At 36.7% G+C, this 18,565-nt stretch overlaps 1 protein-coding gene across 2 annotated transcripts in view; it reads right to left on the reverse strand.

The window, feature by feature from the left end:
- The window catches only part of FAM21 (Family with sequence similarity 21), a 58,992-nt gene extending 54,191 nt beyond the window's left edge, over positions 1 to 4,801 (reverse strand). Inside the window, exon 1 of one of the 2 annotated variants that reach the window (XM_083120906.1) lies at positions 4,319 to 4,393. In XM_083120906.1, coding sequence (XP_082977032.1) covers positions 4,319 to 4,351 — 33 coding nt within the window. In that variant the 5' untranslated portion in view covers positions 4,352 to 4,393. Of the gene's footprint in view, positions 1 to 4,318; positions 4,394 to 4,690 lie in introns of those variants that run through there. The other variant, XM_083120908.1, reaches the window with a different exon arrangement.
- Positions 4,802 to 18,565: the final 13,764 nt, after the last annotated feature.

Genomic DNA, 18,565 nt, shown 5'->3' on the forward strand with positions numbered 1-18,565 from the left:
ATGCACGTGAACAGTTGGAGACATCTTTGTGAAAAACTATAAGGCAAAATGCATAGCTGTACTGGCTCCCTGTCAGTCCATGTTGTCACTTGGACACTGTTTCCGATGAACTTGCATTATCTGTTTCACCATAGAAACAACCACGAACGATCTGGAACACATTTTACGAAGTTTCATAGGAGAAAGACTAAGTATTGCAAAATTATAGAAATGATTGTTCAGTAAATTTGAACCTTGGTGAAAGCAATTACGTACCAGCACAAGTAAACCATGTGGCCAATGATTGAAATAATCAATCATAGATGGCAGCACGCGGAAGAACTATTAGGATCGCAGATTATAGTAACAATGCGCATGCGAATTGAATGAAAGTGTTTGGTGAACTGAAATTAATTGTGATGACATAATTTTATGAACTGAGAAAAACAATGGAGACGGATAAAGGCGAGATGAAGAAATGATCGACACGTGCAGCATGTGTGATTGTATGTAAAGATTAATGAAGTTAAAATGTGATTACAATTTTATATTCTCTACTGTCTTAGTGGGAAGGAGTTTTCCCATTAGACCTTTTTAGTTGTTTTCCCCGGTGTGGTGCCAACTCAGTGGCTGCCCCCAAGCACTTCCGTTGCAGTGCATCTATTGCTGAGCCGGATCAAGGTCGAGCTCGGGACAGGCGGCACCCTTCGATTAAGCCCTTTTTACTGCTTGTATTAGGCTATTGTGCAGCAAAATATTGATTCGAATTATTGTTGTATCTTTGACAAAGCCCAAAAAGAAGGGAAATATAGCAGGGAAGATACGTGAATCAATCCAATGTTTAATAAATGAAGGAATTTGGATATAGGTTCTTTTGTAAATAAGAGATATATTTACTAGAAGAATAAATAAGGCATATGATTTCATCAATAGAAGAATAAGTATACTTATTAATATAAGAAGAAGTTGTTAGCTATAGAAGAATAAGTATATTCATTGATAGAAGAAGTAGTCTATTAACCAAACTGATAGAAGAAGTCTATTAACTAATTGATAGAAGAAGAAATCCATTAACCAATAGAAAAATTAGTCTATCAACTAATAGAAGAAGAAGCCTATTAGCCGACAGAAGAGGAAGTCTTTCACATGTCCATAAAGAAGAAGAGGGAGCATATTAGCAGAGTAAGAATAAGCTTGTTGGCCAAATAGAAGAAGTCCATCACTTATCCATAAAAAAGAAGAAGTAGTAGTCCATCCCGTATCCATAAAGAAGAAGAAGAAGCCTCCCTGTAGATGAAATTTATTTAATGGAGATATATGTGTCCAAGAAACAAAGAGACAGCTCTAAATACAATCCTGTATATAAATTTAATGTAATATGAAAATTAAGAATATACAGTGCCTTGTACCTTCTGTAGTAGGTTAAACAAGTTGTTTTTCCTTTTCATATAAGTTATCCATCAGTTTTAGTTGTCCTGAGAACCTCACGTTTTACCCTGGCCTAAGCCGGACTGGTGTTACCCTCTCCGGGATGTGGCATGTCAAAAAGTGCAATTCATCGGCGAAAAAAATTACCTTACGCAAGCATCCCTCCTTCCCAACAAGGTATTTTTTGTTCATAGAAGAAAGAGAAAATCGCACAATAGTGGAAAATAATTGTGAAAGTAAATTTAAAATTTTCAGAAAGTAGTTAGCACTGTTTGCAGTTACGTAAAGTCCTACAGTTTCATAAATCGGAGATACATTTCTTCAATTGTACACAAGAAACTACTTACGGAAATGAGTTTCTCCAAGGTTTACAACGTTCGTCGAGGTATTTTCTTTCATCGTGGAATATATTTATTTATTTATTTGAGGCGGAGATTAAGGCTCATGCATTTTCTTACACTCAACCACATTCAAAATTTCATAATATAGAACATATTCATAAATTGATTCATATATGAACATTGCAAATAACGATCACACATATACATTTCATGTCAAACTAACAGCGGCAAAAATATGTAATTCAAAGAACCTACGTAAAACAAATATATACATGTACACACACTCATGCATAGGTTTATATACATAACAGGCCACTACAAATATTTATTAATTTCACAAAAAAAAAATTACTCCATGAAACTTTCTCTTAATCTTCTTTTCAAGATACCTATGGAAATTGATTTTTTCATTTCATGTGAAAGTGCATTCCACTCCCTAACCACTGATACAGTAAAAGAGTTACTAAAAAATTCAGTTTTGTGAGTTTGTCAGAAGATTGGAACTTTGGGATCTTGGGTATGATAACTCTGGGTTTCCTAAGGGAAGCAATCTGTCTGTGAGATATAAAGGACTTCCTGTATAAAGTAACTTATATAGCAACACTAGTTTTCTGTACCTCCGTCTTTCTTTCATTTTAATCCAGCCTAATTTATTATAATATTCAGTTAAGTGGTCATACTTCTTAAGGTTAAATATATATCTTATACATGAGTTCTGAATTTTTTGAATTCTCATTGCCAGCATTTCATTACAATCAGCATATACACTATCGCAATAGTCAAGATGTGAGAGGACCAAAGCTTGTTCAAGTTCTTCTTTAATAACAGGCGGAAGAAATTTGACCCATAAATCATGTATTTTTCAAGAGAAATATCTCACTGACACACAATTGCCATTGCTTTCATTTGCTTGCCCTATGTTTGATGACGTAAGCCCCTGTCAGTGTTTCAACCCCCCCCCCTTTTTTTTACTATGCTTGCCTAACGTAACCAAACCTTATCGGAAATGGTTCGTGGGGCTATCCGTGAATAGTTTGTGGGACTATCGGTCAGCTACGGTGCATAATGGTTCGTGGGGCTATCCGTCAGCTACCCGTGCATAATGTATAATTTCCACTGGTAACGAACACGATAGTAGGTATTTTTCGGTGAAGAAGGTTGAAACACTGCGTACCCACAACGTGAGTCAACATGTGCCTGCCATATTGTGTGTTCTGGAAGCGAAGAAAGGAATAAAAAAAAAGCACTCAGAATGTAAAAAATTGTGGTTTTTTTTCGTGTAACAAGCATAATGGCACCTTGAACTATGTTCCACAATACACAATTGGTGGTAACAGTATGATATAGTGAAAAAAAATTTCTTCAAATTTACAGAAGAAACTACTTACGGAACTGAGTTTCTGTAGACTTTTGGAAGCTCGTGGAAGCATTTTCTCCCTTCGTTCAACTTATTCGGCCAGTAAATCATGTATTTTTTGACAATGTATCTCCGATGCACGAAAGCTCTTGCCACCATTACAGTCGACCATGTGAATCAAATGTTCCATGCGTTCGATTATGTAACCCCCTGTGAGTGTAGCAACCACGCGGTAGTTTTACAAGATGACATGTGAGCAGGTTTTTTTTTTCCAATTAATTTGCCTAACCTAACCTTTCGTGAATGGTTTGTGGATCAATTTTCGCTTAAAAACCTTCTGTGAATAGTTTGTGCGGCATTTTTCAGTTAATAAGTCTGGAAAACACTGCACACCAGCTGACGATAGACATCGTGAGTCAAGATTTGCCCGCCATATTGTGTGTAACGAAAGTGAATTAGCAACAAACAATAAATACTTGTAAAGTGAAAAATTACACTTTTTTTAGTGAAAAAAGCAAAATCCCACGTTCAAAAATGTTCCGTTATGCGTAACAGGTAAGTACAAATGTAAATAATTAGGAAATAAACGAGTGAAATGTGTTTTCACTATACCATACTGTTACCCATTTGGTAAGTACGAACCATACGAAACACAAAATATATGATTTTAATGTGTCTCCGATCTATGAAACTGGTACCAAATTATTTTCCTATGAAAAGCACATACACATTGTAAAGTGTGTAAGAAATCAAACCCTTCTTAATCTTAAAATGCATATAAAACTAGGGTATATTTCACCTAAAGAAATGTTCCGCAATGCAGAATAGTATGTTAGCAATGTAAAAAATTGCGACATAAATCATTGATAAGTGTCTCCGGTATAGCAAAGTAGTACCAAAAGTAGCACTGTAGGCTCGTAATTATGATGCACCAAAACTGACGCACGTAACTTAGTCACATAAGTAATTATTAGCAGAATTGAATAAACTCGTTCCATACAAAAAACGCAGTATGAATCAGAATACCTGTTCAATATGTGCTTACAGACACGCATACAATTTCATTCATGTAGAAAACACGTATCATAATGATATCGGAATTACACATTTGGAACTTGTGCCAACTGCTATACATACCGCATGATCCACATATAACGATAGAAGCATCTTTACGAAACATAAACCTGTAATCTGTGTTTGTGTGACGCTTCACAGCAGCACGTATTACTCGGGTCCCATCAAACATGTCCCTAATTATCTACAACAACTTTCATTAGTCCTATTCGTAGAAATTCTGCATACATTCTATTATTTGTGGTTCGTGATGTCCTGCTGTTGTCAGACCAAATACAATGCCCTACGACATTTTAGAATACAACAACAGACAACAGACCAATTATAAAAACACTTGCAATTATCCTGTCTGTGCCAATTTTTGTGAACAAACCAAGAGTATTTGATAACAGCTGATGACCCTAGCCACTGCAACACATACGCAACTTCAAGCACAACTTATTGATGATGCCCGAAATTTCTCTAACAACCAAGCAATTGTTAATCTACCACGTTAAGCATTATTTCTTACCATCTTGAGTTTCCCTAACCAGTACCAATACAATCAAAATTTCAGGGGGAGTAGCACATCAGTTGTACTCGCACAAATTCAACGGTCTTCATTTGTCTCTGAACCATTCGTTTCCTTTCGTCGTCATGCGCTCTCACTGTTGCCACATTCTGTTAATTAGTGTAATAGGAGCATGACAGGATATGCTCTACATAGAAAAAAAGGAAAATGTGAAAAGGAAAACAAATTAAGAAGAAGATAATCATTGCAAGTAGCTCCTATTAATTTTGTTAATTAATTACTTGTTCACTTTATTCTCAATGCAATGCATCAACACCGCGGGTAAACAACTGTTGTGGAGAAGCAGAAAAAACGCAATCTTGCAGCTCGCTCTTGGATGTTATTGTAGGATGATTTCGAAATAATCTAATAATGTTGTGGTCTTTCTACAATTATTTTTTTTTCTGACCCACCTTGGGATCACAAAATGCGTACAAGTCCCTGTCGTCATGATAACGCAGTCGTTGTGGCCTGGGTTCGATCTCCGATAGAGGCACATTGTCCAGTGGTTCGAAGCCCACCGACCTGTGCCGATAAGCCTTTATGAGAACATGGGCTAAAAATAAACTTGCTTTTGACTATACTCTGTCCACCGTGAGAATGAAGTCAATATAAACAAAAACACGCGACGAACATCAGATGCAAGAATGCCACTTTAAATACTTTTAAAATGTGTAGTTCATGTACGTGTGTAAAAACAAAAATTCCTACTTACACACTAATTTGAAGAAATTAGTTTGCTATTTATTTTTGTTATGAGATTAATGTCATTTATTTGAAGGAACAGTCCTCCTCCGTAGTCGAGCGGGTTAAGGCGTTCACTCGTCTTGAGATCGTTCGCTGCGGGACGGCGTAGGTTCGAATCCGGCTCTGGTCGGAATTTATTCGGCCTACGTATAGGGCCGGTGGCAACCCACCATCGTGAGGAAATTGGGAAGCTCCGAGTGAGTGAGCGTAACCCGGTCGAGAAGACCTACAGTAAACGGCTGGGGGTTCGTCGGGCTGATCACCCGTCCCCCTTTACTGGTCTAAGAACTCCACGCTCCAACAAGGTGACGGCGGAACAGTGTGGGAGGGAGACCAGCAGTCGGTAGGTAAGCCAAGGCCCTTCAAGGTGCTGTAGAGCTGTGGGTTATGGGTTATTTGAAGGAACAATAGCTATATAACGTAAATACTGTGCAATGAAAATTACAATAATAAAATACAATGTGAATTACAAAGTGGATTAATGTTTTTGATATGTAAAAAAAATCATTGGCTACTTACAATGTATGTATATTTAAGTGTACACAACATTAGTATATTTAAAAATTTCATATATGTTTGTTATATGTATTCTTTCTGCATTCATTCAATAATTTTCTGTAGATCATTGTATTATATGTAGATATCAGTGGCGCAGGAACGGAGGGTACATGGATGCATTGTACCCCCCCCCCCAAATTTTTGATACACTGTACCCCCTAAATACGTAAATCCAATTGTACCCTCCTTCGATAATTTGACAGATGCAAGGTGCTACTGTTAAAAGAACATATTTTCAAGTCGCTCAATTAAAATATTTATATTGTTTATAACTTAAAGTATTATCTTTCTTACCACAGAAATTCAAACCATTGTAAACTTATTCTACTACATTGTGCTTGTTACCTGTGTTCTTGGAAACCTCTTTATGGAGATGAAAATTGTTTAAAATACAGTGTGGAACAATGGAATCAGATAAAGTTTAATCTTAGAAAATCACGCTCCAAACGAATTCTCTTTTGCGTAAGGGGGGTACACTTTTCTAAAGAAGGGGTAGCGTTGATTCGAAGATAAGATACAAATCTTCATCAGGAAAGTATATGAATTTTTCAAATGGAATTTTTCGAGACGAAATACTTACACAAACGAGACGAGAAACGATAGACCAACTTGGTGGGGTACAATGTACTCCTGTACCTCACCCATAATTTTCATAACTTTGTAAGAGGGTGTTCGGAAAACTATACTTAAACCTATACATTAAGAATTTTTTTGAAAATAGAGATGGTACTGAGACTAGAAAAAGTCTCTGTTCCTTCTCAAATTCCAAGACAAGACTGACATAAATATCTGCAATATCAATGCGAGACGATTTCGTTCGAAACTCTGGTATCATATTTGAAGAAATTGCTTAAAATAAATTTAAATTACTGTATGACTTATCCGTACATACCAAGAGTATATATTATTAATTTCTTCAAGTAAATCGTATATTTTGTTTACCGTAATTGCAAAGTTAATCCATTAGTGATAATTGCGAGCCTTTGCTGCCCGGTTTCAGCTATTCACGATAAAATTCCGTATTTCGACGGTTCGCAGCGTCGAAACAAGATGTAAACCGTTAAAAACGTTTTTAAGATATCAAAATTGAAGCAAAATTAAATTACATATATATATATACGTTGTAAAACGTTGAGTGGTGACACAATCTACGTGTTGCTTATAACAAACATTTAGTAAGTCAGGACGAGATATTTCGCTTCGTAATCAAGGGGTTCCACATGCACAGTGCTTTGGATTCCATCTTTAAACTGTAAATTTAGTCTCGATTAGCCTATCTGAGCATAAAATGAACCTTGAATAAGCTTTAACAACGCCTGAGTGGAAATCGGAACAAAAACAAGCACAAACAAGAATCAGAAAGACCTCACTCGTCGGATCGCGATATCATTCCTACGTGAAATTAAATTTTTCCTAGACATTAAAGCAGGGTGCAATTTGTTATAGGTTGCTTAAAATCTAATTTTGATATCGAATATAACACAAACGCCATTTTAAGTTAAACCCTAAAGTCAAACTGTAAGAAAACTACATTATAGTCAGATAAATGCACGAGATAAATGAGACTCGCTGCAGGTTCTATGGTTTGCCATTTGGCTTGTTAAAGGCACTGTGATACTTAGACTTGATCCAATTTCTTGCAAATCTTTAACTGTGACGCGCACACGCTTTTGCTTACTCTAAAGTTCACTTCCTCACATAAACGAGAAAGTGACGTCACCTTAAATTTACGCATGTATCTGCATTTAATACCACTACATACGAAAAGAAACCTTGGCCAGCTTTTCTTCGCATTGTCCACCAAAGATTGAAAAGAAAAAGAAAAACTTTCGAGCGTATTGTTTTCCTTGCTTGCTCTGAGATCTGAAGGATTTCCGTTTTGTATTTGTAATGATAGTACTTTCAGCGGTTTAAGAGCGTCATTAGGTACAGCTAATTACAGGCGCGGATCCACGGGGAGGGCGATAGGGGCAATCGCCCCTCCCAACTGCCAAGCTTTTGTATACATTATTATGCCTAATACTTTTGAAGACTCTAATATTCTGCATTTTATCACCAATTTTAACACGCTCGAGAACACATTTTTAAAAAAGTTCCATTAATGTCCATCGGAATTAGAACTACAGTTTAAATTTGGATCCGAACCACTGTGCAATATGCCTCAAAAATGCGATCGAACTTGAGAGAAGAGATTATTCACTTTACTGCTGGTCGTATCGTTCAGTCTACCGTGCCAATTGGAGGAATTATGATATGCTAACAGTATACAATAATGACCATCGATTCTAGCCTGGATCCCTATTTTAACAAAACAATACTCCAATCTCCGGAACATGTAAGTCAGCTTGGTTCCTCTTTACAGTACTATACCTTGCTTACACAAAACATTACATTGCAAGTGTAGATTAGAATTGTTCCTCGGTGAGGTCAGGAACCCCACTGAATTCGCCCCTCCCAACTGTAACTTCTAGATTCGCCACTGGCTAATAATATTACAAACAAATGCTTTGTCAAATATTTTACAAATGTTCCAAATTTTACCTCTAACGAGTAGATCGGGAACCAACTCAACCCAGTATTTTCTCAATACAACGCCCTCTAGATATCTGAGAAAATACCGAATATATGGCTTCTAGAAGGCATTGGATGTGGCACACATCTGCCATTGATTGCTTAAAGATATCTTTATATGTAGCTATGGGACTTTAAAATTAAAATGAACAGAACTGAAGTGGATCTTTATAAGTATATAAGTATCATATATTTAATAATATGGTTTGTATATCCAGTGGGTGAGAGATGATTATTCCTGGTTGGAATGGCTCAAGATAGAGGAGGGCCACAGATGCGAGGCGTCCGGTCATCGGGAGATGCGGCGATTACAAAGCAAAATAATAAAAATATTGTTTCTTAAAAAATATTTTAGGGAAGAGGAAAAAATAAAACAGAATATTCGCATATTTGAGCGAAATTAGTCAAGTAACACCATTAAACAGCTAGAAATACGCAAGAGATTCGCTAAGTTTAGCGCATCGAAAGGAGAGTTCTACACCCCTTCCCCCCGCGCCCAACCGTCAGGCTGCGTTTCGGTTGAGTGCAATGGTGTCAGGCGGGCCAGCTCATCCCAGCAGGTTTGCGAATCCAAGGTCCTTCGACCGCTTTTCCCCCCGCTTTTGAAGGTCTGGTCATGAGACACCTTTTTTTTCAGCCTCCTTGTTTACAAACACGGCAGGGTTTGTGTGACATCAAGATGAAACTTCTCAGAATGTCCAGCACTGTAAAGCATGCAACGCTCTTGTTTTTTAAGAGAAAAAAAGCATATTGAAGGGCGTCGCAACGCAACTTACACAGAATACATGATGAAAGAAATGGTGCATAGAAAAAAATATAAGTAAGCAAAAGTATAAATTTCCCCACGGTTAGTGCTAGAAAGAACTGAAAAAAAAAGCAGTTCTGGATCCATTCTATTTTCTTCATAGTATTTCTTCTTTTAATTTTTTTTTTAATCCTGCGGTTCAAATATCGATTTGGGGGGGGGGTGTTCTTGGTTTACAAAACACGAAGTACTTCCTGCTGTTTTGTGTTTATTATGCTTACAAATGACAAAATTGATCAAGATTTTTGTTCTCGAGGTGATAGACATACTTACTCAAACAGAACATTTTCCCTAAGATATCTTACTTTCACACCAGGGACGGCCAAAAATGTCAGGATTCCGGAAAATCTAAAAATCTCGATTCAAAAATTCTACTACCCGGATTTCGGAGAGAAAAGTTCCTCATTTTTTTTTCATTATTATTATTAAAGAATAGATTTAGCCATCTCTACTTCACACGTCATGTAGGAACACTGTTATCATCATTATCAATGTAGGAATGCCCCCTTCCCCTTCCCGGGTTGAAAGATTGACCCTGACGTTTGGTAAGTCTTGCGATGACTACGTAGAAATGTCACGCTTCGCCACTGAGGAGGGGGTAATCATCCATACCCCTTTTAATCTCACACTGCATTAAAATGAATAGATGTATCTTTGTTCTCAATTTTCACATATCGAACTCTTGATTTTCCGATCCATTAAATTCAAGATGGGCGCAGAAGGTCCACAGCTTTATATGTTTCGGAATTGTTATCTGGTCTTAAAATCTGTTTTATAAATGACCATAAATTCTTAGAAAAGCAAAGAAATAAAAATCATCTTTGCAAATTTTGCATTAAAAAAACGGAAATTCGTGTGAGCTGTTACAAAATGGAATATTTATCATGCCTTCACATTATACCTAGGTGTAGGTAGGTAGTGTATATATGTGGAGTATGTATATATATGGGGGGAGGCTGAATTTTGTAACCCCAATGAAAAACGTTCCTGCGCCACAGGTAGATATTGTATTGTATTATGTATTGAATTGCAATTCATATCATGAAGTAGTATCCTCTGTACATAATTTTAATCCATAAGAAAAAAATCTCTAGTGAAATGTTATCTGATGACCACCATGACGAAACCATGAATGTACAGTCAGCTCAGAAGGAACTCCTGCATCTAATCTGATTATGCCGAGCTACGCAACGCAGTCCTGGCTAGTAAGAAAACATGTCCGAGGCCTCATTTCCATCCACACTGCCCGCCTGCTTATCGCTTGAACACGATTCAAACAATACCTTGAACGAACTCGATAGACACAACCCACAGGAGGAAGGGGAAGGGGGTGTTTAGATTTGCTGATATTCACTGAGAAGCGTGGATTTCCCTTCGACAGCCGAAGGCATTACGTAGTCGATTTTCGATCTTCCCACCGAAATTCCCGGGTTCGATTTACGGCCTGCACATGTTTTTTTGTTTTTTTCTGAAGTTGCTTTCGTCAATTTCATTTAATTATTATCCATCTTGATCGTCGCGTTAGCTAGAAGTGGTAGAAAAGTGACTCTATATAACCAAAAACACAAATACATTAGTGATGCCGTTGCAGATATATTCACAAATATAAATTTCAGTTTGCGTGTGCCCACCCGTAAATGTGTTCTGATTTTATTCATGTGTGCCGGCAACAATACATCAAGTATCACACTTATTTTTTTTTAACCTGAAAATAACTTCATTTGATCTACTAATTGCGACTTATCTACAGTTAATTACAGGATCATTTCACTGTAATGTCACCGTACTAGGGAAAGAAGTTCGGCTTTACAAATGCAACGCGGGAATGAATCTACGTGTATCTGTGGGAGTCAGGGACATAGCTAGGTTGATCAGTTTGGGGGGAGGGGGCAAACGTAAGATTTTTCTATCAAACTATTATAAATTAACAAACTATTTATACACCATATAGGCCTATGCTGTATACATACATTATATATGTATGTGTGTGTGTATATATAGTCTTGGAAAGAAAAGGATCAAGGGCCTCCTCGGTGGCGCATGGTAGCACCGTCGCCTTGTAATCAAGGGGTTCCGGGTTCGATACCCGGTGGATGCTCATAGTAATTCGGATCCCACTTAACACTGTAGAACCAGTCCCGATTAGCCTTACTGTGTATAAAGTGGACTTAAAACACCAACTCAATCAATCAATAAATTGGAAAGGAACATCATTTTTTTTCTGTAGCCCCCAACAGTCTACGGATATACTCTCGCGAAATACACAGCCATTATTCGGGAAACTAAATGCAGAATGAACTCATTAGGCTTATACACCAAGAACAATGTTATTAGTCTTTAGATTTGTCAATTTGCTAGAAAAAATTGAGAAGTAGATAAAACCCTTTTCCGTGGTGTTAGATATAAAGTGCTGGAACCAGCTTTACAAGTATTGGCAACAGTGCAAATATAAAATGTGTGCGTAATGAGTTCAAGCTAGGCATCTCATGTATACAGTTCATGCAGGAATCGAATCCGGTATCTCTTAGTTCAAGGGCGGGCCCGAGTCTTCTATGGCATCTGATTGTTCACTTGGGAAATGATGACGATAATAAATTCTATGCACACGTCTAATTTCTTAAAATTAATCTTATTTGTGTGTGGAAAACTGAATATATGATGGCCCTGGATAAAACAAAGTTCCCACACGCTCAATTACGCTCTCATCTTTGGTTCGGCAGGTTCAACAACCTGCCCGGGTTCGATTCCCGATGGAGGCACATAGTTGTTCGGATCTCACTTTAAACTGTAAGTCCAGTCCCGATTAGCCTTACTGTGCATAAAGTGGACTTAAAACACCAGTTCAATTAAACAATCAATCGAAAGGTTCAAGGTTCGATCGCTGGTGGTCAGGCCGGTAGCCAGAATTTGATTTCGGAAGGGGCTTATCCCTTATCGGCAGCCACCATCTAAAGACGAAAAGGTTGGGGGGAGGAGTAAATGCGCTAAAGATGAATTTCTTGGTATATTGCAACTTACCATATACAAGATGTTTAATCCTGTTAATGAAGTAAATTTAATTACTACTACACATTATTAAAATCAGATATTTGTAGGATTTCGGGAAAGGACTGCAGCACCCGAGACCCTTCCCCTGGGTATGTGCCTGATTTTATTAGTTCCAAAATTTCTGTGCTGTTCCAACATCGTGAGGACAATTTGGGAAGTACTTGAAAGCGCTATGGAAGCAAATTCTGCTCTCGAAACTATGGGACTCGATGTGATGACCACGCGCAACCGAATGAAAGAACTCTTAGCAGGCCTTGTCCCTCAATATTAATTTTACTGACTAATTGTAAGTTTTTCTCGGCCTCCTCGATGACGTAGTGGTAGCGTCGCCGCCTTGTAATAAAGGGGTACCGGGTTCGATACCCGGTGGAGGTCGTGTAGTGTAGTGTAGATGAAATCCCCACTTATGTTGTCAAACAATGCAAAGAATATATTGCAATCCCACTGTGCCACATAATCAATTTGTCCTTCACCGCAGGAGTTTTTCCACAAAAGCTGAAGGAAGCAAAAGTAATTCCAATATACAAGAAAGGAGATAGAAACAACTTAACCAACTACAGACCAATATCTCTCCTCTCCCCCTTCTCGAAAATTTTAGAAGCTACCATGAACAATCGAATTGTATCATTTTTAGAAAAACAACAACTTATTTCAAATACTCAGCATGGCTTCCGCAAAGGGAAATCAACTGAATCTGCTGTGTTTCAATATTTGGAATATATAAGAGAAACATTAGACAAAACGGGACAATGCACGGGACTCTTTCTAGATTTAACAAAAGCCTTCGACCTAGTACCCCATGAAAAACTATTACAAAAAATAAAACATTATGGCATAAGAGGCATCGCACATGATTGGCTCACATCCTATCTTAGCAGTCGTATGCAAATAGTCGAGATTATCCACAGAAAGGATGACGGTGTGCAATCTAGCTTTGTCTCAAAACCCTGCACAATATCAAGTGGAGTTCCACAAGGTTCTATTATTGGACCATTACTCTTCTTAATATATATTAATGATTTGCCATTAAATTTAAATTCAGCAAAAACGACTCTTTATGCAGATGATACAAGTGTAGCCATTACCGGTGGTAAGGAACAAACCCTTAACTCTAATATCAAACATGTAACAATCAAACTCAGCAAATGGTTTTCTGACAATAATTTAGTATTAAACAGCAGCAAAACTGTGGCTGTCAATTTCCATCACACAAGGAACAAAATGATAAATGAACCAAATGTTACATTAGGTAATATGACAGTAAATCACGTTAAAACAGTCAAATTCCTGGGAGTATGGATTCACGAAAGCTTAAAATGGGACCCACACATAGATCACCTTTCCGCAAAACTAGGTAAAATTATATTTGCCATTAATACACTGAAAACAATATCAAACTTAGAAACATTGAAAATACTATATTACACCATGTTTCAATCTTTATTAACATACGGTATAATCTTCTGGGGAAATTCCACTAATAGTAATAAAATTTTTGTGCTGCAAAAGAAAATTGTCAGAATAATAGCAGGAGCTAAGAGAAATACACCCTGCAGAAGACTGTTTAAAAATTTAGGCATATTACCCTCACCATGCTTGTATATACTTCATCTGCTGATGTATGTAAAAACTGACTTAGACGATTCCTTCAAATGTAACAACTCCTCACATACATATTATACAAGGAATGGCAGCAACCTCACAATACCATCACACAACACCACATTATTTGAGAAAGGACCTAAATACATGGCTGTTCACTGTTTCAATAACCTTCCAAGTGACATAAAAATAATACAATCCGCTACCTCATATAAAAAGCATGTAAAAAAATACCTATTAGATCATTGTTTTTATTCTGTTAAAGAGTACCTGACAATAAATTGCAAATTGTCACATCCTAAATGAACTCCTAGGACATGTATATGTATTCATGGTGGTTGCGGTAAACGCGGTTTAAAATTACTTGCGTGAAATATAGAAGATTTCGTACTTCCGCGTTGCACAATTTAATAGTTCAATCCTATTAATTTCGAAGATCCACTGTCTTCATTCACAAAAGGATGAATGAAGACAGTGGATCTTCGAAATTAATAGGATTGAACTATTAAATTGTGCAACGCGGAAGTACGAAATCTTCTATATTTCACGCAAGTAATGTATATGTATGTATTGATTTTATCTATTATATGTATGTAAATTAATGTAAACCTTGCAACTAACAGCATGAACAAGGAGAATCAATTATAATGTAATCAATGTTTTTAAATGTTATGTATAATATCTTCATACTTGTACCTATTTGAAAATAATTATTAACTGTAATGTGCTGACATGTTCCATACCATGTGTGGAAAACAACCACTGTACAATGGTCAAAGGAATGAAATAAATCACATCACATCACATCATAGTGGTTCGGATCCCCGATTAGCCTTACTGTGCATACAGTGGACTTAAAACACGAACTCTATAATTGGAAGGTTTTAGAAGAACTAAACATGGGTTTTTATGCAATGTACAACTTTGCTTCTTTTCACCCTACAGTTTTTCTTCCTAAGAATTCCACTGAGTATAACACGCTACGAAACCATAGGTCCAAGGTTCAGACATTGGACAGGTATGGTTGTATCATGCCTGTCCCATCGCCATTCCTTCGGCTCATCATTCATCCTCATCGACGCATTTAACCCAAGAGATAGAAAAGCGGCGTAATATAGAAATATATTGATTTGGTTTACTTTTCTTTACTTCGCTTTTCTGACACTTTTTGGCTAATTGTGAAGATGAAGATGGCAATGAGTGATGTGCAATTGATGAGAGGACCATCGTAAAGAACACACACGCCCAGTCCGGGATTCGAACCCAGGACCCCTGGCATCGTAATGCACCTTGTTAACCACTGCACAACAAATACAGAAAATGCTTGATAAGTTATTTGCTTCTCCATAACTCATGATTATATTATAAGTATTATTCGCTGCATGACTAGGGATTAATTATATTAGCCAACCTAGCCACCTAAGCAGCAGCAGCTTCCGCATTTGCATGTGCAGGCTAAATGAAGAAAAATCACAGAAAGTCAGAAAGATATACAAATTTTGTAACATAATACTTATAGAGCATGCAGACGGTTGTAAAAACAATTGCTACATACCAAGTTTCCTTCCTTAATTGAAACGTGGTTTATTCTTCATTATACATGAAATCAAACTGCCCTTTCCGCCCATCCCCCAAAGTGCGGCACCCAATCGCCTCTACTAGTTAGCAGTCTTAAAAATATTCCCGAATCAAACGATAGTATTGTACAGGGTGTCGTAAAACAACTTGAACAACGCTTGGGTGCTGGTAGATATCATAAAAGCAAGTAACTTTTCCTTATAAACGTTACCTTGAAAGCTCTTGGTTTCTGAGCTATGAGCGCTTAAAATCTATCCTGTATGTATGCAACCCAACACAGCAAACTTCCAGGGGCGCGGGGCAGGGTCACTTGGCTGTCTTATCTGAGCAAAATACAAAAGAATGGTGATACTTGCGATGCTGTAAGAAGTATTTACAGTATTTACAAACTGATCAAGATAAAAGATTCCCAATAAATGAGGACTAAAATTTTAGTGTGTTCATTCCATCGTGTTTCGACTGTCATGCAATATCAACAATCACGTGACAGATGTTGGTGAAATTGAGGAACCAACAAATGTTAACATAATGTTCTCGCGTCTTTTTATCACACATACTGTAACAATTTATTTGGAAATTATACCTTGGCATGTTGCGCAATTTCTAATCGAGTCCGTCATATAATACGGGAGCAAGCCCCTTACTGAAGACAAAATAATGTTAAGGGCTCTTGCAATAAAAAAAAAAAAATAGTTTAAAATAAATTAATTCAGAATAAAACAAAATAAAAATTAAAACAGTCGAAACACGATGGAGACTTTTTAGAATGAACACTCTTGAATTTCAGTCCTCATTTATTGGAAATATTTTGTCTTGATCAGTTTGTAATTACTGTAAATACTTCTTACAGCATCGCAAGTATCATCATTCTTTTGTCTTTTGCTCAGGTAAGACAGTCAAGTGACGCTAGTGGCAACCCTGCCGCGTGCCCCTGGAAGTTATGTCAGAGCGGTCGTTTGCTGTGTTGGGTTGCATACATACAGGATAGATTTTAAAAGTTTATAGCGCAGAAACTCAGCGCTTTCGAGGTAATGTTTATAAGGAAAAGTTACTTGTTTTTATATTTCCCAGTACGCAAGCGTTGTTGAAATTGTTTTGCGACACCCTGTATATATTGTAATATTGGGTAATGTTTGTTAGAAGTTTTCATTTAAATTTTAGTTGAACTGAATACTTAAAATACTATTTTTATATTTATAAAGTTACTGGACAAATGACAATTATCCAAAATTTTATTGCTTGAGACCTCATTTTGAGACGTTGGAATGAGCTCTAATTTATATGACTGAAAATGTAAGAAGATAACCTTCAACATAACTTTCAACACGCAGTTATTCTCACAAAATGCTTTAAAAAATGAATTTTTCACAAAAGAATCGTTTATTTTTTAAAAATAGATTTATTGATTTAGTATGAAAGTTTACACTATTTGGAGCATTTCTGAGAAAACCAGACATTGATAGGTGTTACCGTTCCCGAGATATATTACACCAAAAGTATCTAATACGGCGGACTCTTTTGAACATGAGAGGCATTAGCACGCACATAGCGATTGACTCCTCGACTGAAAATACCTTAAATGGCATAACAATTATACTACCAAGCTCTTGTTTTTATCAAAAAGTGTAACAATTCGTAAATCATTAGGGACTTAGCCGCTGGACAGTAATCGAGATGGTGAGTACGAAGTCCTCTATTTGGAGACACATTATATGGCGATTCTTTGATTAAATACATTAAAACTTATATAAATTTAACGCTTATAAATTAGGCTATAAATTTTATTCCAAATATTTTTCTGTCGCATAATTTATTCGAAAGTTACAATGAAGAAACTTCTAAAAGTACATACATACATATATACATATATATAAAGTAAAGAAGATAAAATAATAAAAAATGAAGTTTTATTGTTGCATGCTTAGATATTCATCAACTGAGTAATGATTTTTTATATGTCACATAAACTGGATTTGATTTTTTAACTTTGTATTCATCGGTCAATGTGGCATCTCTTTACCTAACAAATTCTCCCCATATAATTTCTATGTACACATGGACATCCGCAGGATTTTTTCCAGGGAGGGGCAAGGAAGGTATTTTTTTCCAGGGGGGCACATTTTCCCTAAATGTAGTTGTTCCCTAAAAAACATTGCTTAAATTTGAATGTATGGTGTTCATTCAATAATTAACACATATTATTGTGGCTTAAATTAAATTATATGTGTGAAATACATAATTTTTGGTTGACTTTCATTTTCCAGGGGGGGCTACGGCCCCCCTTGCCCACACCTTCCGGACGCCCATGTATGTACATATTAGTAGTTTCCACAATGATCTTCACAGTTGTGTCATCTATGAAAAGTGAAAAGTCTGGATAGCTGATTTGGCATTATTTGCAGTTGAAGATAGTCCAGGAAGCCGTAAATCAATGCTCATACTTCTTGTGCGAACATTAGAACATGAGCAGGGAACTTTTTTTCCATCGAGTTATTTTGTCTTTTCCCAGGAAATAAATTCTATATTCTTCTGGGATATCATTCAATTCATCACGATTTGTCTTAGAATTAGTATGTTCTGACTCGGTTACATGATATTCTGTATCATGATCTGATTTTGAATCAATTCTTCATCTTGAAACACTTCAGATGAACAAAGTTCAAAACTTCCTCCAACAGCCGCTGTATATGCTCCTGCTATCTTTCATACTCCAAGTTTTGAACGATTTCTTAGAAAAATTAAACATCGACTTTAAAGCACGGCCACACAACGCAGAACAAGTAAAAACTGCTAAAATATTTCACTCCCGAAGCACAGTAAGCATAAGTTCTAAAAAATGAACAACAACAAATCACATAAATTACCAGAAACATGGGGATAAATTCACCCCCAAATAATTTGGAACCGTTTTGTGTTAAATATAATGA

Source organism: Lepisma saccharinum, chromosome 4, assembly GCF_977018435.1.
Source record: "Lepisma saccharinum chromosome 4, izLepSacc3.1, whole genome shotgun sequence".
NCBI classification, from domain to species: domain Eukaryota; kingdom Metazoa; phylum Arthropoda; class Insecta; order Zygentoma; family Lepismatidae; genus Lepisma; species Lepisma saccharinum.